General features: G+C 43.4%; 1 protein-coding gene across 7 annotated transcripts in view; it reads right to left on the minus strand.

Moving 5' to 3' along the window:
* Positions 1-1,244: 1,244 nt before the first annotated feature.
* The window catches only part of RNASE12 (ribonuclease A family member 12 (inactive)), a 22,592-nt gene continuing 1,684 nt past the window's right edge, over positions 1,245-22,152 (minus strand). The window contains exons 2-4 of one of the 7 annotated variants that reach the window (XM_070378289.1): positions 13,594-13,700; positions 4,103-4,415; positions 1,245-1,898 (exon numbers count right to left, since the gene is read on the minus strand). In XM_070378289.1, coding sequence (XP_070234390.1) covers positions 1,423-1,860 — 438 coding nt within the window. In that variant the 5' untranslated portion in view covers positions 1,861-1,898; positions 4,103-4,415; positions 13,594-13,700 and the 3' untranslated portion in view covers positions 1,245-1,422. The other 6 variants (XM_070378290.1, XM_070378292.1, XM_070378293.1 and 3 more) reach the window with 6 other exon arrangements.

A 22,152-nucleotide genomic window follows, 5' to 3' on the forward strand; every position in this document is an offset into this window, starting at 1 on the left:
ATTTAATGTGTATGACACAAAAGAACCTATCTATGAAGAGAAATGGGCTTCACAGGTGGCAACAGTGGTAAGGAACCCATCTGCCAATGCAGGAGATGTAAGGGACAAGGGTCCGATCTCTGGGTCAGGAAGATCCCCTGGAGAAGGGCATGGTAACCCACTCCCTTTTCTTACCTGGAGAATCCCATGGACAGAGGAGCCTGGTGAGTTACAGTCCTTAGGGTCACAAAGAGCCCAAAACAACTGAAGCAATTGAGCACGCACACATGAATCAGAAACACACTCACAGACATAAAGAACAAACTTGTGGTTGCCAGAGGGAGGGGACGAGGAAGGGATGGATTGGGAGCTTGAGGTTAGCAGTTGCAAGCTATTATATACATTTAGAATGGATAACAACAAGGTCCTACAGTATCAGTTCAGTTGCTCAGTCATGTCTGGTTCTCTGCAACCCCATGGACTGCAGCACGCCAGGCCTCCCTGTCCATTCCCAACTCCCGGAGCTTGCTCAAACTCATGTCTATCGAGTCAGTGATGCCATCCAACCATCTCATCCTCTGTCGTCCCCTTCTCCTGCCTTCAATCTTTCCCAGAATCAGGGTCTTTTCCAAGGAGTCAGTTCTTCTCATCAGGTGGCCAAAGTGTTGGAGCTTCAGCTTCGGCATCAGTACTTCCAATGAATATTCAAGACTGATTTCCTTTAGGATTGACTGGTTTGATCTCCTTGCAGTCCAAGGGACTCTCCTATGGTATAGGAAATGATATTCAATATCCTAGGATAAACCTTAACGGAAAAGAATATATGTATAACTGAGTCACTTTTCTATACAGCAGAAAGGACCACAACATTGTAAATCAACTATACTCCAATAAAAAACAAAGAAACAAACAAATAAATTTAATGCAAAATAAACTCTGCTGAATAAATATAAAAATTTTAACAGGATCTGATCCTATACTGTTATCTCATGTATCCTACCTCATCCTAAATCCAACCCTGTCAGAATGGGTCTTAGTTTAAAATTCAGATATTTTGCTCATCAGGGATTTTATATTGATCCTTAAAATTTTATTTGTCTATATGACTCTGGGGATTTTGGTGTTCCTCAAATTTTGGGTGTCAGATGAGTACCTTATTTCCCTTACCTAATTTCAGGCCTGCATAGGATTCACTCTGGGTTCTCACTAAATGACCCACAGAAAAAGGAGACGGAATTAAAACACATACAGAGTTTATGGTTTAATTCAGTAGATTTTTTTTTTTATTGAAGTGGAATAAAAAGATTCCAGCTCAGCAATAGTGGAAGGATAAATGCATTTCACTCGAGGCATGACCCCATGTCCACAGGGTGCAGGAAAACCTGCACCAGTGCCTCTGAGAGAGGAGACGAGAGAACAGCAGACTCTGATGATGGTCTCAGATTATTCAGTGTATCTCTGGATTTTAGCTGGCCCCATGTCATCACAAGTGACAACAATAAACCCCTCTGTGGCGAAAACATGGTAGTTGCAGGCAGGATATCTGGTGCCTTCAATGAGCTTACAGACTGTCATTTTGAACTTGATTTCACTCAGGAAGCAGAGACTGGGGGCATGGTTTTGGCAAGTCACCCTCCTGGGAGAACTGCAAACACTGTTGATATTTCGAGGCCTCTCATGGATGAAGAAATGCTCTTTTTTGCAGGTGTTGTTGGGTTCCTTGATGACTCTTTGTATGATCATGTGGTTGCAGTACCTTATTGGAATGTCACTCTGAGGGTAATCCACATGCAACTGCTCTAAAGTTGCCGCCATTGCTTCCTCATCCAGCTCATTTTCCCAGAATAGAAGCACCAGGAAGATTATCACCATTAGTATCATCAGGGTTATGAGATCTTTCACATGTTTTGGTCTAATTCCTACAGAGGAAGAGAAGACAGCAAATACCAGAGAATGATCAGATTCCACCAGCCCCATCCACTGACTTTCTCCCCTGTGCATGCCTGCTCAGTCATGTTCAACTCTGCAACCCCATGGACTGTAGCCCACCAGGTTTCTCTGTCCATGGAATTTTCCAGGCAAGAATACTGGAATAGGTTGCCATTTTCTACTCCAGGGATCTTCCTACCCAGGGACTTTCTCCCCTAGCCTTTGATATTTTATTTCCTTCTCTCTGTTAATAAAAACCATGATAACCCTGCAATGTCCAGCTAGAGGTACAGCTCCCCAAGAAAGCCCTTTCTGACCATTTCAGCTCTCAGGCTGGCATTGAACAGTTCTCTAATTATTCCTGGGTTTTGGTGGGGGTGGTGGTCTCCACAGCTTCTTAATAGTTGGTATCTCATCACCTATTTCTCCTAAATCCATCAGAGTGCTTAATACAAAGCAGAACATACAGAAGCTATTAAAAGTACCCCATATCTGATTGTTTTATTCTTATTACTAAACAACTTTCTCTCCCATAATTGTCTTAACCTTGATCCTACCCAATTCCATATGCTTTTTAGCACTGTCTACTAATCCTTTCCTCCCAATTCCTTCCCAACCTCTCCTTCTGTTGATCTTACTTGGCTTTGTGCTAGACCCTCTCACCTTTCCTTTTTGCTGTAACTCTCATAGACAACATATCCTTGTGATCATGGATCTCAGAAAGTCCTTTGTGTCTCACTGTTCCCAGACAATAACTGGTAGGGAGCCAGCTGAGTGTGGGCAGTTCCAAGTGGAAAGAGCAGAAAGGGAGGAGCCTGTAGGAGGGGAGTGTGCTTGGCTGCCTTCAGGAAGAGAAGTTACTTTCAGAGGGACAGTTGGGTAAGGCAGGTCCTGTATGTGTCCTCATTAAACAAGCAGTGACTTTTCACAACACTTATTAAAGTCCTGAGTCTAATTGTTTTCCAAATTTTCATCAATCCTTACTACAAACTTGTGAAATAGTTGTTATTTCCATTTCGTTAATGAAGAAATAAGTTGCAGAAAGTTTCAGGCAGAGATACGATATGGCAAGAATAATAAAAATCTCACCGTCTCAATCCTTAAGCCTTGAATTCCAGTTTCAGCAAATTTCATTCCCATGTGGTGTCCAGGACAGGGCAGAAACAATTCCTGGACATTAACATGAGTCTTGATAAAGCCCTAGGCTCTCAGAGAGCGTGATTTCCAAACTCTGCTGAACTTAGGACTCTCTGAGGCATTTTTAAATGCCACCTTGAGGCATCCTGCCTCAGTTAGTGTTGGGTAAGACCTGAGTGTTGAGTATATTAAAAGTTTCCCAGTGACTCTAATATGCAGCAAAATTTGAGAACCACTGAATTATAGTATACATTGGACACCTACATGGAAAATTTGTAGATAAGGGCGTTAAGTAAAAGATAGTGGCTCAGGTATTGAGACAATAGAATTATTTTTGTTGCCAAAATCTTACAGTCTTTGATATAGGAATGGGAAAATGGATTTAATTTTGCTCTTTTTTGCTCTGAAATGATTGCTCTTTTGGAAAGACAGCTACACAGTCTCCTTCATATGTATCTGTATATGTCTTTCTGATTGTCATGTAGAAAGCTATTTGGGGGGTAAAATTTATCTAGGAGATAGACAGTCCTGGAAAAGCCTTCAAAGAATGTGTCTCTTTCTATTCGATAAAAATAAAAGCATAATTCCAGACCATGAAAATGAACATACAGGAGGTTTTTATTTACTTTCCCAAAATTTTCACTTTGGCTGTCCTTTCACAATTCAAACTGTCCTGTTTTCATATGTACTACAAAAATGCCACAAAGATATAAGGGCATAATCAATTGTTGGTGAAATTTTCAATTAACAGATTTTGATTTGCACATCTTGCAAAAACATTTCTGTTGTATAAAAAAGAACTCTATGTATTGTAACTTGTTCACTGTTTCCTGCCAGGATTTCCAAGTTGCTAAAATACAGATATGATACTAAGTTTACAGGCAAGGAATCAACTCTTGTTACAAATTTATCCTCAACTAAAGCAACTAGGCCTATCTCTTATTTCAGAGTATTACCCTTTCTCAATAGAGTTGAGACTGGGTATAAATGTTTTATAGTGCTGGCAGCCAAATGGAGAAAACATTTGTAATGCCTAAAACCAACCAAAGATTAATACCTAGACATAAGGAATTCCTTCTTTCAGTGGTTCAGTTCAGTCGCTCAGTCGTGTCTGACTCTTTGCAACCCCATGGACTGCAGCATGCCAGGCTTCCCTGCCCATCAACAACTCCCAGAGCTTGCTCAAACTCATGTCCATCAAGTCGGTGATGCCATCTGCCTTCAATCTTTCCCAGCATCAGGGTCTTTTCCAATGAGTCAGTTCTTTGCATCAGGTAGCCAAAGTATTGGAGTTTCAGTTTCAGCATCAGTCCTTCCAATGTATATTCAGGACTGATTTCCTTCATATCGACAATAAAAAGACACAAACACTCCAGAGGAGAAAAGATTGTCAACAGTTATGAAAAGTAGATTTCAGAAGAGGAAGTCAATGCTTAACTGTGTTGGTAATCTAATAAATGGAAATTAACATAAAGAGATAAGTGGTTTATAACCACCAGATTATCAACAACTAGAAAATCTAACATCAAGTGCTGGAAAAAAATGTTAGTAGGCTTGAAAAACTGGTGTAGTGATATTAGAAAGTAATTCGGAAGTATTTGGTGAAATTATGAATGGGTATAATATGAGACCGTGTAATCTTATCCCGAGCATAGACTCCAACAGAGTTCTTCCAGATGGAATACGTACAACGATGTTCATCATGGCATGATAAGTGGCAGAAAAGAGCTAAAGGTAACTTAAATGTCCCGCATGACAGAAATGGACAGGTAGAGATGTTTTAGATAAATAAAATAAAATAGTATAAAACAGCTTCAAATAATGCACTAGTTTTACAAATAGCAACATGTATAGAACTCAAAAACATGGTGCTGTGTGAAAAAAGAAAAATCACTGCCAGTTGATTTAAACTGAAAACATGCATGCTCCAAAATAATATATTTTCCAAGGATATACAATATCTAAATAGGATGGAAGAACGTGGATTACATACTCTAAGACAGATGCCCATGAGAATGAGAGAAATAGAAGCAAGGATAAGGAATAAAAAGGAAAAGTAATAAAATTGAATAAAACCAGAGAGGCTGTAAACAGAATATGATCAACTTAGTTCTGTGCACCTGAAGACGGAAGGGAGGGAAGAAGAAAAGAGGGAAAGAAGGAAGGATGGAGATGGAGGAGGAAGAGGAGAAGAAGGAAGCGGGGAGGAAGGGCAGGGGGAAACGGAGGAGGAGGGGAGGAAGAAGGAAAGGGATTATCAGATGATTGCATTCAACCTAAAGTTCCCACCACTCTCCCTTTGCTAAGTCTCAGGTCTGTCTCAGAAGAAGACTGCAGGAGGCAGGTAGTTGCTGGAAACTAATATTAGTGCCAGGATGTAAAACAACATAAGTATTTCCTCTCATGACTCATCCTGTCAAAGTAATGAGCTCTACTCCAGGATGGCTAGAAACTGACCCATGTCCCACATTGTCCCTGTGACAAGGCAATGGCCTCAAAGGGACAGTGGAGTAAGCAAACACTTACTCTGGATGCCTTCAGCTGCCACGTATGACGTTTGGCTGTGTAGAGGCCACCAGAGGAGAGAACACATGGAGGGAGACTTCCAGCTGCTCCAACTCCCTCAGGAAACTGTGGAGCTTATTCATGTCTCACAGATGTGGTTGGCTACCCTTGCAAGACTTCTGCAGTTGCCCAACGCCTTGCTCACCTTAAAGCCATGTAGCAGATTGTATTTCTCCCCAAAATGGCCACAGTATATTTCTATCCCACAGTCTCTTCCAGAACCTTATCACTCCCTTAGCAAGATGTAGAGTCTGTCCTTTCCTGAGAACAAGGGTGGGCTTCTGTGCCTGATTCCATCATGTAGCATCACATGACCTCTCAGCCGAGGTCACAAGCGTCCACTGGGCTGTGGTTCTCCTAGGACATTGACTCTGGGTGTCCTGCAGAAAGAAGTCTGACTTTTGACACCACACGGGGGGAGGCCATACAGCAAGGGAAATGCCCAGACGGCTCCACCCGTTTCAGTTCCCTGTGTATGAAACCACATACAGGACCTCAAGCAAGAACTGCCTAGTGAAGTTCAACCTCCAGATTTGGGGTCGAATGAGTGTTGTTGTTTTTGGCCACCATGTGGGATGATCTGTAAAGCAGCAGTCAACAGACAGACTAAAGAGCTCACCATTCTCCAAAATCTCCCTAAGCAAATCCAATTGCACCAACTTTTAGCAAACAGTATTATAGACACCACTGAAGTTTTCTTGGATAGAGAGTATAGAGACGCCCAGGGTGTTTTCCCCACAGGATCCAAGAACGTTCCAGACAGACCTAGGCTCACTTGCTATCTCCTGCAGAGGAAATGTGATGGAACAGATGTTTGGAGGTTGCTTTGACTTTCCCTGGGAGTGTGGGAGCCCTCCCTGGCACAGAGCCTCAGTTGTCACACAAACAATAATACAAAACTAGTTTTTAAAATCTCCATCTGCTGTAAAACTCTCAAAGTTCCCTTTTAACTCCCCCATCTCTCTCCACCTCTAACTTGAGAGCCTCCCTTCTCCATGGTGCCAGCTGTTCTGTGTCTCCTGGATTCCACCTGTCCTTCTGTGCCCCCACCTTCCCATCAGTACCTTGTAACCAAAGCAAGACCCCTCCCAAGAGGAGGTTTTGGGGGAGAATGGATACATGTATATGTATAGCTGAGTCCCTTCGCTGTTCACCTAAAACTAACACAACACTATTAATTGGCTGTACCCCAATACAAAATTAAAAGTTTTTTTTAAATAAATAAATAAAATAAAAATTTGAGGTAAGTCTGATAAATTATATTTTTTAAATCAGGTTTCCCAGGTGGTGCTAGTGGTAAAGAACCCACCTACCACTGTTGGAGACATCAGAGATGCAGTTTCCATCTCTGGAAGAAGGGTATGGAAACCCACTCTAGTACTCTTGCCATACACAGAGGAGCCTCGAGTGCTATAGTCCATAGGGTCACAAAGAGTTGGACATGACTGAAACGACTTAGCACGCACGCATGGATAATTTACAATATTGTTCTAGTTACTGCTGTACAGCAAAGTGATTCATTTATACATACGTACACATTCCTTTTTACATTCTTTTCCATCAAGTCTGATGAATTAAATGAAAATTTATATAATAAAGTACAAAGTATGATTTCATTTTTGTGAAAACAAATATGTTCTTGAATGTTCTTCAAAAATGTCTGGAAAGATATCAGGGGGAAAAAAAAGACCCTTCCAGATAATTGATTCACTTAAAAAATCAGTGCAGTATTGTAAGTAACAAATATTTAGCTGCCTAACAGGTATAGATCTTATTCTACAAACTTAGGCAAGAAAATTTGCATCACCTTATTGTTTCTATATCAAATTAAAGCTAATTCTAGGTCTTCTGTCCTACTAATCTGGGAGAAATTCAACGTGGTTGTTATTATGGTTTTTTTCCTCCCAGGGTCCCAGGGGCATTTAGAAACATCTGTTAGCCAATAGCAGTAACCAGGAGACAAACATTCTTATCAACTTCCCTTAAAAAACTCCTTGAGTACAGGTTTCACACTCAGAATTCTTGACTCATGGTTGTACTAAGACTTAGTTTCCTCAGTCACTGTTTATATGGGATTTTTGTCACCTACTATAAGGAAATTTTGGAAGAAGGAAATGGTAACCCACTCCTGTACTCTTGCCTGGAAAACCCAATGGACGGAGGAGCCTGGTAGGCTGCAGTCCATGCGGTTGCTAGGAGTCAGACACGACTGAGCAACTTCACTTTCACTTTTCGCTTTCATGCATTGCAGAAGGAAATGGCAACCCACTCCAGTGTTCTTGCCTGGGGAATCCCAGGGACAGGGGAGCCTGGTGGGCTGCCGTCTATGGGGTCGCACAGAGTCGGACACGACTGAAGTGACTTAGCAGCAGCATAAGGAAATTTTATCATTCACATGTTATTTATTTACCTGTGCCAGACACTATTTTAGACACTTGGGACACATCAGTGAAAAGACAAAAATCACTATTCCCCTCTGAGTCTGAATCAATCCTTAATATGAAAATTGATAATTAAAATACAAGAGCTGCACATTTACTCTGCCTAGCCTGTAGGAATTATATTTCAGGGTAGCCAAATATCTTTCATGTGATAAAGGAAAGTTCTTATTTAGAGAAGAATAATAACTAATACAAATCTAGACAACTTATTAAAAACCAAAGACATCTCTTTGCTGACAAAGGTCCATATAGTCAAAGCCATGGTTTTCCCAGTAGTCATGTATGGACATGAGAGTTGGACCATAAAGAAAGTTGAGCACTGAAGAACGGATGCTTTCTAATTGTAGTGCTGGAGAAGACTCTTGAGAGTCCCTTGGACTGCAAGGAGATCCAACCAGTCAATCCTAAAGGAAATCAGTCCTGAATATTCATTGGAAGGACTGATGCTGAAGCTGAAACTCCAATACTTTGGCCACCTGATGTGAAGAGCCAACCCGTTGGAAAAGACTGAAGGAAAAGGAGAAGAGAGCAGCAGAGGATGAAATGGTTAAATAGCATCACTGACTCAATGGACATAAATTTGAGCAAGCTCTGGGAGATGGTGAAGGACAGGGGATTCTGACATGCTGCAGTTCATGGGATTCCAAAGAGTTGGACACAACTTAGTGACTAAACAAGAACAGTGACTAATGGATATGAAAAGAATGACAAAATCACCAGGAGTTGATAAGAGCCACATTAGTGACAAATTCGCACCCCATCCATATCTGTCCTAGCTGTGTTTTCTGTATAGGTCGGGGGGCTCCTGCCTGGGGTGCTTGCTCTGGCCGCCCCCTCCACCAGATGCATGATGTCAGTCCCTCACAGACGCTGTGCTCGCTCACTGTCCTCCTTCAAGTCTGCCAATGAGGCCCACGCAGACCAACCCACCTGAAATTCTAGCCTACACATGCTTGACCCGCACTTACATGTTCTACTTTTTTCTTTTCTATTTCATTTATACCTTCTAATATATTATGTAATTTACATTTTTATTTTCATTGTTGTTATGATCTGTTTGCTGCCACTTACAAGTAGGCTCCATGTCCACAGTACTCTGAACAAGCTCCCTTCAGGAAGGAAAACATTTCCAACTCCTTGGTCCCTTCCCTGGATTTGACTCACAACAGTTAAGAGTGTGTTGTGGTGTAGCACCAAGGGCTGGTGCTTAAATGCCCTCCCATTAAGAACCCAGGAAGCTTGTCTCAGGAGTGCCAAGAAACGGAATGATGGATGAAGGAGGCATGAGGACTGGAGGGAACTTTTTGCTCACCTTACTGACTGGATGAGCTTAAGCAGCTGAGTGTATGTTCTGAACCATTCTGGACTCCGGAAGCTCAGAATTCCTGTGGATTCTGAGGAATTGTCCGTACAGAGCCTACTAACTGGAAAAGACCCTGATGCTGGGAAAGATTGAAGAGTGGGGCCTTGGGGCCAATGCCCTTGGAGACTGTTTACAGTACTGTGTTTGTCTTTGACAAATGAAGTTTACTGAAAGAAAAACAGTTTATTATACTCAAATATATACATATTTGTATATAGCCCTTGGACCTACTGATAGGGGAAGGAGATCAAAGATATATATGTATCAGTCCTGAATATTCATTTGAAGGACTGATGCTGAAGCTAAAACTCCAATACTTTGACCACCTGATACAAAGAACTGACTCATTGGAAATGACCCTGATGCTGGGAAAGATTGAAGGCAGGAGGAGAAGGGGATGACAGAGGATGAGCTGGTTGGATGGCATCACTGACTCAATGGACATGAGTTTGAGCAAGCTTCAGGAGCTGTTGATGGACAGGGAAGCCTGGCATGCTGCAGTCCAGCACGCAAAGAGTAGGACGTGACTGAGCGACTGAATTGAACTGAACTGAACTGAACTGAAATATATATAGAGAGAGATGTAAGCTTTAGAAGAAAACTTTTGAACAATTTTTATTATAATTAGTATATTTGTTAGAATATATTTATTGATTCTAAATACTCTTAATCAGCTAAGTGTTAGTGTTAGTCGCTCAGTCGTGCCTGACTCTTTGCAAACCCATGGACAGCAACCCACCAGGCTCCTCTGTCCATGAGATTTTCCAGGCAAGGATATGGAGTGGGTTGCCATTTCCTTCTCCAGGGGATCTTCCAACCCAGGGATTGAACCCAGGTCTCCTGCACTGCAGGCAGATTCTTTACCAACTGAACTACAAGGGAAGCCCATTTAATCAGCTAAGGCCCTCTCCTATTCCAAGTATCCTTTTTGGAATATCTTTTATTATTTTTGTTAGCTTATGTGTAAATCCCTAGACTTTGTGTACATTCTAATACACAACTTGTTTTGAGGGAAAAAAAGTCTAAAAAGATCACCTTTACATGCTTCCCAAATGGCTGCTAATGATAGAAAGCCCAAAGTAATAGTCTAAACAAAATGAATGTTTATTTCTTGTGTAAACAAAGTGAAGTCATTCAGTCGTGTCTGACTCTTTGTGACCCATGGACTGTAGTTGGCCCAGCTCCTACAGGACTTTCCAGGCAAGATCCTGGACTGGGTTGTAATTTCCTTCTGCAGGGGATCTTCCTGACCCAGGGATTGAACCTAGGTCTCCCACGTTTCAGGCAGACTCTTTACCTTCTGAGCCACCAGGGAAAAACCTAAGGTAGTTAGCCTAGGATTAGTGCAGTGTCCCAAGATGCTGGCTTCTTCTCTCTCACTGTGTGGTTTCTGTGTCATGGTCCAGAAGGCTGCTCTGAACACAGCCTTCCAGTCTGCAGTCCAGCCAGCCGGCAGGGAGAAGAAAGGTAGGGAAAGGGCATGCACTGCCTTTTGAGGACACATCCCAAAGCCTCTCACACTATTTCCAGTTATATCTCATTGGCAATAGCTTGGTCAGACCCAACTCCAAGGGACACTGGGAAACTTAGGGTTTATTCTGGGTGGGCATGTGCCCAGCTAAAATTTTGGCTCCCTATTACTACGAGAGAAGGAGAGAAGAAACACTGGAAGGACTTCCTGGTGGTTCAGTGGTTAAGACTCCATGCTCACAATGCAGGGAGCATGGGTTCAATCCCTAGCTGGGAAACCAATATCCCACATGCCACCTAGTGTGAACAAAAAGCAAAACAAAAAACACTGGAGGGCCACCTTGCCTTCAGGCAAATGTCGTTCTGTGAAATGTTAATGAGTGTACTTGAAGAAAAAAGTTTCCTGTTCTAAAGTTAGAGGAAACACTGTTCATTATATCCCTTCCTTTGCAGTCACAAGATTCACAGAGCATGAGGTTCTGAGAAGCTCAGCATTAGAGAAGCTTGACTAGTTTCATTTAATTCAAGATTTTTCAAATTGATTTGAGCTTGGAGCATCATTTGAAGGACATCACTATTAACAGTCAAAGGAACAGGGTTCTATGAAAGATCACTTGGGGAAAAAGTGCATGGGATGAGGAGACCTAGATGGCAAACTAGGAGCCAGGCATCTGAGTGGTAACAAAGGAAATAATAAGCCAAAGGGAATGTAACCTAAATAGACCCACTATTTTAGATTTGGGAGATTGCCCTCCCTTGTATAACAATAATCCAAGCTCCATGCTTCATCACTATTAGAATTCTAGTTCCCTTCTACAAATGTTCAAGAAGATCTCTGGGGAGAACTTTAATCTCTTGTTAAAACAGATGCTCCGGTTTTCTTCTTGGTTCATCCCTGGCTTCTCACAAGTGCTTCTCCATGGGGCTGCAGCTGTTTCTGGCCTGTTTCACCCTTCTCCCAAAGCCTGGACACAGACCTGCCCTATATTCACTAATACACAAAAAACACAAGGATATGGAGTCTAACAGACTTCCTGAACATTTTTGATTACAAAAGGGAAAAAATACCTTAACACTGATTTGTACATCTACTAGTCCTGCCATCCATCAGCAGGCCCTTCACCAGGTATCCTTTTCAAATTGTCCTTTTTCTTGGCCACTCTGATACGGGGTATGCTTACTCCCCTCATCACCCCATACTTTATATGTCCTCTTCCTCAAGTGCTGGGCCTCCATGCCCATCCACAGTGGTGACCACAGTTTCAGAGGAGCTCGGCCTGAGGGGTGCTCATTACTCCATAAGAAGAGGCAAGGGGCCCCCTTGAAGATGCATCTTCTGAGTACTTTACCATAAAACTGAGGAAGCACAAATTGCCCATGCCAAAGAATGGGAATGGAAGGAAGGTGGGGAGCATGTTGTGGAAGGGCTGATGACCTCACAGTCAGTCCTCAGCCACTCCTTAGTCTATCACCACCTGGCTCCCACAGATTCAAAAAAAAAAAAGAGGTGCAGGTGGTGGTTTCTAAGGGAAATCCATCAGAGTCCCTTGGCTACTGATGAAAAATACAGAAACCTGGGCTTTACCCTAGACCCATAGAATCAAAATCTCTGGAGATGAGGCCCTGGACTCTGCATTTGTAATTAGTAGTCCATCTCCGGTGATTATAATGCTCCCTGATATTTAAGGATCACCACACTAGATGAGCCTCGAGTTGGTAAATAGCATCATAATTTGTAGAGTGGCACCCACCCCACAACTAAGCTGAGTTTTCCATTATGACGTGGATTACTCAACACCCTAATAGGAAACCACAATGTCTGGGTTCACAGCTTCCACAGGGCAAAGGGTAGGCACTTGTCTCATATCACATGACGCAGCCAGCTCCTCAGAGTGCTCCCTCCCTGATCCTGAAGAAGGATTAGTCTGTATTTCTCAGTTATAGTCCTTAACTACTTGTGTTCAAGACGGTTCATAGGGATCCTAAAGATAAACTGGAGAGATCTGAGTTCCACCAGGGAGGGAGATTCCAGGATCAGGAAGGGAGGAAGGGAGTAGTAAGAACACGTGTGTCTGCCTTGGAAGCAGGGATGACTGGCAGAGAAAGAGTGAATACCTTGAATTTAGCAAGCTTGCTTAAAGCAGAAAGTACTCCTCACCCCCACCCTCCACCATTCTCTAGCTCTCTCTCTCTATTTCTTTATCACCCAGATGCCCACCTTTTAGCATTACTCTTAAGACAGAAGGTGGGAAGTACTTCTGAGTTGGAATCTGTTTTCTTTCTTCACTGCTCATTTTCACCAAGCAGCCCTCCCAAACCATTTTCACCTACTACTCTGATGTGGGCAACAGTCAAACAGCTCAAGCTTCTTTCCAACCTTGGAAGTGGAGCTTGCAATTTCTGCTGGTTCCCACCAACTCTCAGGCATTTGACATAAGCCCACCTATCAATCAATATCTCTTGACTGCCAAGCAAAGGGCACGGGACTTTATCAGTTCCTCCAGTAATTTTTTGAATTAACCACTTTGTCTTATCCTTGAGTGCCATACAAAGCTTTCCTCCCAGCTTCCTGTACACAGCTTAGCAGTAGTGACTACCATGTGGTGTGGCAAAGAATGTCTTCGGCTTTCTCTCCCCCATGCAGTGTGCTTCTGGAGAGCCAGAACAATGTACTTGCTTGCTCTATCTAGCACACTGCCTGGTACTCACAGGAGATCAAAAAAGGTTTATGGAATGGATGAAAGATTTCAGATCTTTTTCTTCTTCTGTGTCACTTCTCAGCTATGTCACTTCTCAGAGTCACAGTTCCTTCATCTCTAAAATAGAGGTGGTAGAGAAAAATAAAGGAAGAATTTGACTATAAGGTAAACAAAGGTTGTACAGCCTCTCCAGACGTTCTTGTGCAATAAGACTCTTTTCATAAATCTCAAGCACTGTGACTTCAAAGAAGAAAGCAAGCAAAATAAATCAGGAAGAAAAGAGCGGGGTGGGGTGGTGGAAGAGACACGAACAGCCTCCTCTGAACGATAAATATATGAACCACAGGCTGTGGAGGGAAGCGGAGGCGAGCGGACCGTACAAAGTATATTCCTCAAGTCACCCTCCCCACGGACAATGACTGTCCCACGGGGTAGCATGGCCGAGTGGTCTAAGGCGCTGGATTAAGGCTCCAGTCACTTTGGGGGCGTAGGTTCGAATCGCGCTGCTGCCAAGTGTTCCTTTTACTTTTGCAAATAAAGGCTCTGAACTACGTTTAAATGACCCCGGAAGCTATCCTCTGAAGATGAGGATTCTCTGGCCACCACTTCTATTTCCCTCCAGGCTGGGGGAGTAGCCATGTGTTTTCTGCCTCCCAGGCTGGAGTCAGGGTGCTACACGTGCGTGTGTGGTCCGTGTTTGACTCTGCGGGCCTCCTCTTTCCTGTCTGGAGTCTCCTCCAGGCAAGAATACTGGAGTGGGTTGCCTTTCCTTTCTCCAGGGGATCTTCCCAATCCAGGGATCAAACCTGCATCTCTTACAGTCTCCTGCATTGGCAGGCAGGTTCTTTACCATGAGTGCCACCTGAGGAGTCAGGGTGAGCTATGCAGAAACAGGAGGCTAGATCCCAGGCAACAGTCCCAAAAGTGGGGAGCAGAACTCTGATTCAGGAGTGAGATGGAATAGCCTGTGAAATGGCTTAAGGAATTGGCATTCTGATCATAAATATATTTCCCTAAATCAGAAAACACTATTGCCAAAAAAAAAAAAAGGCATGAAGCCACCCCTATTCTGGAAGGGTTGATTGGCTACCTTTGGCAACTCCAAAGCTGTTTCCTAGATAAGCTGTTACTGGCAGGATTCATGCCAGTAGGAATACAGGAAGGCATTCATTCAATACCTTCACAAGCCTCTGGGCCCTCTTCCAACTGCCCTCCCACTACCTCACCTGTCTCCATCCAGGTGAGTAAGACTGGAGCTTGCCCATGTCCAAAAACAAGCTGCTGCTGATTTGGGCAGGACATGTTCTGAATCAGAGGCTATTAACCTCTCACCCTTGCAGGCACAGCCCCAGGGTATGCACACAGGCAGTGGGAGGGACTGTACTCCCTTGGGGGCAAACCAATTTTTTTTTTTTGATAATTTTTTTGTCTTCCTGAAATGACAGCCACCAAGTGGTAGGCCAAGGGAGGTCAGGTTGAGGGGAGACTGCCCTAACTGTATCTAATAGCTACTTGGTAAGCCTTTCTGATGCCTACTTCTGAGAAAGCTTTGAGCACAATGTACCTGACTCCTCATGTGTGTCCCAGGCTGAGCCCTGAACAGTTTCCCTTGAGTCCACATTGAGGAAGGAGCATTAACCCGTCCTTCCCCTACAGCACCTCCAAGCACATTCACACCTTTCCTACCACTCCCATCTCTGCTGTCTTCTTGGGGGTCAATTCCAGTTTCCCTGAAAATCAGATAAGATTCCTTCAAATGATGATTGCCTGACCCCAATCATTATTAAGGCCTTAAAGAACCTAGATGCAATTTTAAAAACAAAAGTGAAAGTGAAGTCATTCAGTCATGTCTGACTCTTTTCGACCCCATGCTGTAGCCTACCAGGCTCCTCCGTCCATGGGATTTTCCAGGCAAGAGTACTGCAGTGGATTGCCATTTCCTCCTCCAAATTAAAAATAAATAAATAAATAAACAAAACCAAAAATAAAGCCCACCACCAACAAAAAGAAAAAGAAAAACACCATCCCTTTTCAGAGGCCTCCAGCTAGAGCAAAATGAGCAGTGGCCTGGGAGTCATGAAAGCTAGGTTCCTCTCTTTACCCTGGCTTTGCCACTAAATAGTTCTGTGACCCTGAGCTTAATTCCACGGGCCTCACTGACCTGCTCTGAAGTAGCTGGGAGCTGGCAGATTTGGTGGAATGCACGAGATGAAAACAACGAACAATTTTAGAGTTGATACAACACATTCATCCGTAAACTTCCCTGATGTGGGGCTCTGGGCTTGCTTATTAGAAAGCTGACACAGGGGTTCTCCATGGCTTTGTTGTCAACACTACTAAACCACAGTAATCTTTGGAAAACACAAATTTAGTTCTGTGCCTGTGCTTTCCACCGCCCCCGCCGCCCCACCTAAACTGTATCAGTGGCTTTTCATAAGCTTTAAAATAATGACCACAGTCCTTACCTCTGCCCACCAGGCCAGGCAAAGGAGCCTCACCGCAAACCACTCTCCCTGTCTCCCTAACCCTACTTAAACTCCCCTTTTCAGATCCCTGAACTCATCAGGACTCCTCTCAACTCAAGATTTTAACATCTAGTTCCTGCATATGTGCCTTATGCCCTTCACCCCTCCCCATTCTACCTGCTTAAACCCTGTGTGTTCCTCCTTGCCTTAGGCCAGCCTTCCCAGAAGCCCCAGCCTAAATGAACAGTCTCTGTTTTGCTGGCATCACACTCTGTACTCGTCCTTTTTGGCCCTTATCACGAGTATATTAAATTAACTGTATTTCTCAGTTTTTGAAAAGTTATTTGATTGTCTCATGAGGGTAGAAACCACATCTGTCTGGTTCCCTGAAGTAACCTCTGCTCCAAGTACAGAGTCTGGAATACTGCAAATGTTCAGCAAATGTTTGCTCAATAAATACTCTTCAACTACTCTTAAAATCCAAGACTGAATGTCCTAAAAGAACTAGATTTCACCATTAAAAATAGTATCAAAAGGCTATCCTTGGCAAAATTTAACAATCCTTTTTGATACTTTTTGGTGGGAGCCTGTAGCCCCATATGGACATAAGATCAGAAAGATCAATAAAAGAAAAGAAAAATGTTGATTCACCTCTACTTGAAGATTTTAAATCTTTGATTGTCACTCTGAACCTTCACCTTTAGTTAAAGAAACAGCTCAAGAGTTTTGCTAATGGGTGCTAGCTCTATTTTCTGCTTTCCCTGTATATCCATGGGATCCCATGTACTTTAATAAGTAGTTCAGCTTAATCCCACCAACACCATCTCCCTGGACAGTAATATAGCTTTTTCCCCTGTAAGATCCACCTGCATATACTGCACACGGAAGATTCAGCAAAAAGTAATGAGGTCCTTGAAAATTAACTTTTAATCTGAAAGCTGTTGTTTAGTCGCTGAGTCATGTCCGACTCTTTGCGACTCTGTGGACAGCAGTGCTCCAGGCTTCCCTGTCCTTCACTATCTCCCAGAGTTTGCTCAAACTCATGTCCATTGAGTCGTTGATGCCATCCAAACTTCTCATCCTCTGTTGCCCCCTTCTCCTCCTGCCCTCAATTTTTCCAGCATCAGGGTCTTTTCCAATGAGTTGGCTCTTCGCATCAGGTGGCCAAAGTGTTGGCGCTTCAGCTTCAGCGTCAGTCCTTCAGTGAATATTCAGGGTTGGTTTCTTTTAGGATTGATTGGTTTGTGTGGATCACAACAAACTGTGGAAAATTCTTAGAGAAATGGGAATACCAGACCACCTTACCTGCCACCTGAGAAACCTGTGTGCAGGTCAAGAAGCAACAGTTAGAATTGGACATGGAATAATGGACTGGTTGAAAATTTGGAAAGACGTATGACAAGACTGTATACTGTCACCCTGTTTATTTAACTTATATGCAGAGTACATCATGCGAAATGCCAGGCTGGATGAATCATAAGCTGAGATCAAGATTGAAGGGAGAAATAACCTCAGATATGCAGATAATACCACTCTAATGGCAGAAAACACAGAAACTAAAACTTCTCTTGATAAAGATGAAAGAGGAGAGTGAAAAAGCTAGCTTAAAACTCAACATTCAAAAAACTAAGATCATGGCATCTGGTCCTATCACTTCATGGGACACAGATGTGGAAAAAGGAGAAGCAGTGACAGATTTTCTTTTCTTGGGCTCCAAAATCACTGTGGATGGTGACTACAGCCATGAAATTAAAAGACGCTTGCTCCTTGGAAGGAAAGCTGTGACAAACCTAGACAGCGTATTAAAAAGCAGAGATATCACTTCACCAACAAATATCGGTATAGTCAAAGCTATGGTTTTTCCAGGAGTCATGTACGGATGTGAGAGCTGGACCATAAAGAAGCCCGAGCACTTGAAGAAAAGATATTTTCGAATTGATGCTTTCAAACTGTGGAGAAGGCAATGGCACCCCACTCCAGTACTCTTGCCTGGAAAATCCCATGGACGGAGGAGCTTGGTGGGCTGCAGTCCATGGCGTCGCTAAGAGTCAGACACGACTGAGCGACTTCACTTTCACTTTTCACTTTCATGCATTGGAGAAGGAAATGGCAACCCACTCCAGTACTCTTGCCTGGAGAATCCCAGGGACGGGGGAGCCTGGTGGGCTGCCGTCTATGGGGTCGCACAGAGTCGGACACGACTGAAGCGACTTAGCAGCAGCAGCAGCAGCAGCAGCAGGATTTTAGACTGCAAGGAAATTAAATCAATCATCTCCAAGACTCTAATGGAAAAACTCATGGTAATATTTGGTTTGTCCACAAGGGGGCAGATTTCAACTGGTGGTCATAGCCCCTGAGAACAGTCACTTTGCCTATTAATACCTATCTTGTGACCATCAACAGGTTTTCACTTCTTGTTTTATATACTCCTCCCAGCATTCTCCCTACATATGAGCACTGTTTCCTTGACTCACAGTCACAGATCGCTTATCATGAAACCTGGTCAAGTGAAGTTGATAAAATCCTATTGGATTATACAGCTCCTTTTCTTTCTTTTTCCTCTTCTTCTGCAATCTCCCTTTTATGGACTTTTGTTCCTCATCTTATTAAGTCCATTATTTTACAGACTCTAACAGAATGGCCCTGCTAAATGCAACCCTACAGTGTGACCTCAAAATACCATGTGGTTCAGAATTTGCCCAAGCAGCTCTGTACTTCAGCAGCTCTGCCTGGGGAGAGCTTGCTATAGAAGTCAGTGGCACTGAGGCACAATTTACAGCTGTGAGAGCCCACTTTGTGCCTTTCTTAATGTCCTACTGGGAGAACATTTCAACGCTTCTGTAAAGCATTTGCAGGTCCATACTGTGACCGAGGAGAGCTGCCAAAGAATATATTGCACACATGGCCCCGCTCTCAGGCTTTCTTAGAAGATGGCACATGCATAGGACACCTGACCCTGCAAGATCCCTCTGTTCAAGCTCCAATACCTCCATGCTCTTTATTCCCTTCAGCATCCAGAATCAGGGATTCCTTTTTCTTTTTTAAAATGTTTTTTAATGTGGACCATTTTTTAAAGTTTTTATTGAACTTGTTATAATATTGCTTCTGTTTTATGTTTTGGGTTCTTTTTTTTTTTTTTTTGGCCGCGAGGCATGTGGGATCTTTGCTACCTGACCAGGGATTGGAAAACCATCCCTTGCATTGGGGCAGAGAGGTCTTAACCTGGGACTGCAAGGGAAGTCCCCAGGGATTCCTTTTTGATTTAAAATAATTCATACGGGGAATTCCCTGGTGATCCAGCAGTTAGGACCTTGCTCTGTGGTTAAAAATAAACAAATAAAATAAAACAATTCACACAATTTATTAAACAAATATTTCTTGAGTATCTATTAGGTGCTAAGAACTGTTCCAGCCTCTGAAATAGACTTTGGCAGTGAAAACAACAATTACAATGTCCTGTCCTCGCGGAGCTTCCGTTAGTGGCTGAGGAAGGAGAATTAAACAACAGCAGGAGCACCAGCAAAAGTTAGGTGCTGGTCCATGCAAAGAATGTAATTAAAGTAGAGACAGAGGAGCAGAGAGCAAAGGGAGTGGGTGCTATTTCATACAGAGTTCTCTCTGGTAACATCTGAGCAGAGATCTTAAAAGCAGGATTGGCTCAATAAGATTGGCTCAGACAAGATTCAAAGCAGAGAGAAGAGCATGTGCAAAGGCACTGAGGTGGGCATTTCTGAGACCTACCATAGGCTAATGTAGTTGGAACACAGCTGACAATGGGCAAGACATTAGAGATGAGGTCAAAAAAGTGAGAGGAGTCTAAGGAATGGCAGAGTCATGTACAGATTTTTGAAGTCATGGCAAGGAGTTTGATAAAATGTGAAATGAAACAGAGATGCATCAAAGGATTTTAAGCAGAGCAATGATTTTCTCTCTCCTAAGTTTTAATCCCCTTCATGGATCATAGCCGTGTCATGGTGAAGGGGCTTGCATAACTTGATAAAGCTATGAACCGTGCCGTGCAGGACCACCCAAGATGGAAGGGTCATAGTGAAGAGTTTCGACAAATCATGGTCCACTGGAGGAGGAAATGGCAACCCACTCCAGTATTCTTGCCTGGAGATCTACATGAACAGTTTGAAAAGCCAAAAAGATATGACAGCAGAAGATGAGCCCCCCAGGTTGGAAGGTGTCCAATATGCTACTGGCATGAGATGGTTAAATAGCGTCACCAACTCAATGGATATGAATTTGAGCAAACTCCAGGCGATAGTGGAGGACAGAGGAGCCTGGCTTGCTGCAGTCCATGGGGTCACAAAGAGGCAGACATGACATAGCAACTGAACAGCAACAAAGGTTTTAATAGGATTATTCTCTCTGTTAACACAAGTTCATGTGCCTGACTTACCGTGAGGTGAAACAAACTGAAATGTTGGAGTTTGGAGCAAGAGAAAAGTTTATTGCAGGGCCATAGAAGGAGACATGGAGAAGGAAATGGCAACCCACTCCAGTGTTCTTGCCTGGAGAGTCCCAGGGACAGGGGAGCCTGGTGGGCTGCCGTCTATGGGGTTGCACAGAGTCGGACACGACTGAAGTGACTTAGCAGCAGCAGTAGCAGAAGGAGACAAGGTGGCTCTTACTCTAAATTGTCTAAGCTCCCGAAGGGTTTCAGGAAAGCATTTTAGTTTTTGACTGCACAGTGCAGTATATGGGATCTTAGTTCCCTGACCAGGGACTGAACCTTGTCCCCTGAGTGAAAGCATGGAATCTTAACTACTGGACCATGAGGGAAGTTCCTAAACAAAGCATTTTTAAAAGCCAGGTGAGGGAAAGGGTCACAGGGTATGTGATCATGCACATTTCTCTGACTGGCTGATGGTGAGGGAACAGGCACTGTCACAGGAGTTAACAGTATCAGTCCTTAGGCGCCAGAGGCTGGGGACTATGTGTTCATGGTCATCAAGTAGTTAACATCTTCCATTTGGTGGGGGGTTTTCATATCTCTAAAACAACTCTGAAAATACTATGCATCAAATACTGTTATCTAGGTACTTCAGAGAAGAGTTAAGGCAAAGGATATGAGAGAAGGCATGTTCTGGGAAGGCCCCATAGAGTCCTTCTTGTTTATGTCTATGCTGCCTTGAGAGTATACACAAGGGCCAGTCAGAGAGGCCTGTTGATGGGCTATTGTAATAGTGCAGGGGCGAGGTGGTGGTGCCTTGAAGTCCGGAGATGGTGGAGGTGGTGAAAAATGTTTAGACTCTGGAAATATTCTAAAGGTATAGACAATATTATTTGTTACAGGACTGAAGGTAGGTTACAAGAGAAAGCACTAAACAATGATTCCAAGATCATTTGTTTTACAGTTCTTCCAAATGTCTTAAGAGGTACTAGAAGGTACTCAGGAAAATAATTAAGAGTGAAGTAAAAATTTGGACATGAGTTTGAGTGAACTCCAGGAGTTGGTGATGGACAGGGAGGCCTGGCATGCTGCAATTCATGGGATCTCAAAGAGTCGGACACGGCTGAGAGACTGAACTGAACTGATTGAACTGAAAAATTACTTATGGTTTCTAGGTCTTGTTCATCAGGTGAGTCAGAGTGCATCTGACTGAAATAAAGGGGTGTGAACACTGCATATCCAGCAGGTAGGGAGCGAGTAGGGTGAAGGTCATGAACTGAGAGTCTAGCCCTTGTGTAGAGGATGAGAGTTACCACCCCTCCCACCCCATATCCCAGAGAAAAGACTGTACTCAGAACCAAACTTAAGGAGTGAAGAGGAAGTACCAGCTGGAAGAGGGTGATTCTGAGGCAGGTGGAATGGGATGCAGGATGTCTAGTTGCTGGGATACTGGGCGTGGTCTCCAGGTGTGGCCTGTAGAGCACCGAGGTAGCATCTGTAACTCCCAGGCCAACCTTAATTACATTTGAAGATCTGTTATGAAATGACCATCCTCAAAGACTTTGGTTTCATTGGTTTGGGGTTGGACCCCCAGTGAATGATTAAACAGATCTACAGGTTGAGGCTAATTTGCAGGCATGTATGAGTACCCCTGTCAAGAAGTTCCTTCCCAGGGTGCTACTCCACAAGAAACTCCCACGCCCCT

Source organism: Bos mutus, chromosome 10 (genome assembly GCF_027580195.1).
Source record: "Bos mutus isolate GX-2022 chromosome 10, NWIPB_WYAK_1.1, whole genome shotgun sequence".
In the NCBI taxonomy this organism is placed as follows: domain Eukaryota; kingdom Metazoa; phylum Chordata; class Mammalia; order Artiodactyla; family Bovidae; genus Bos; species Bos mutus.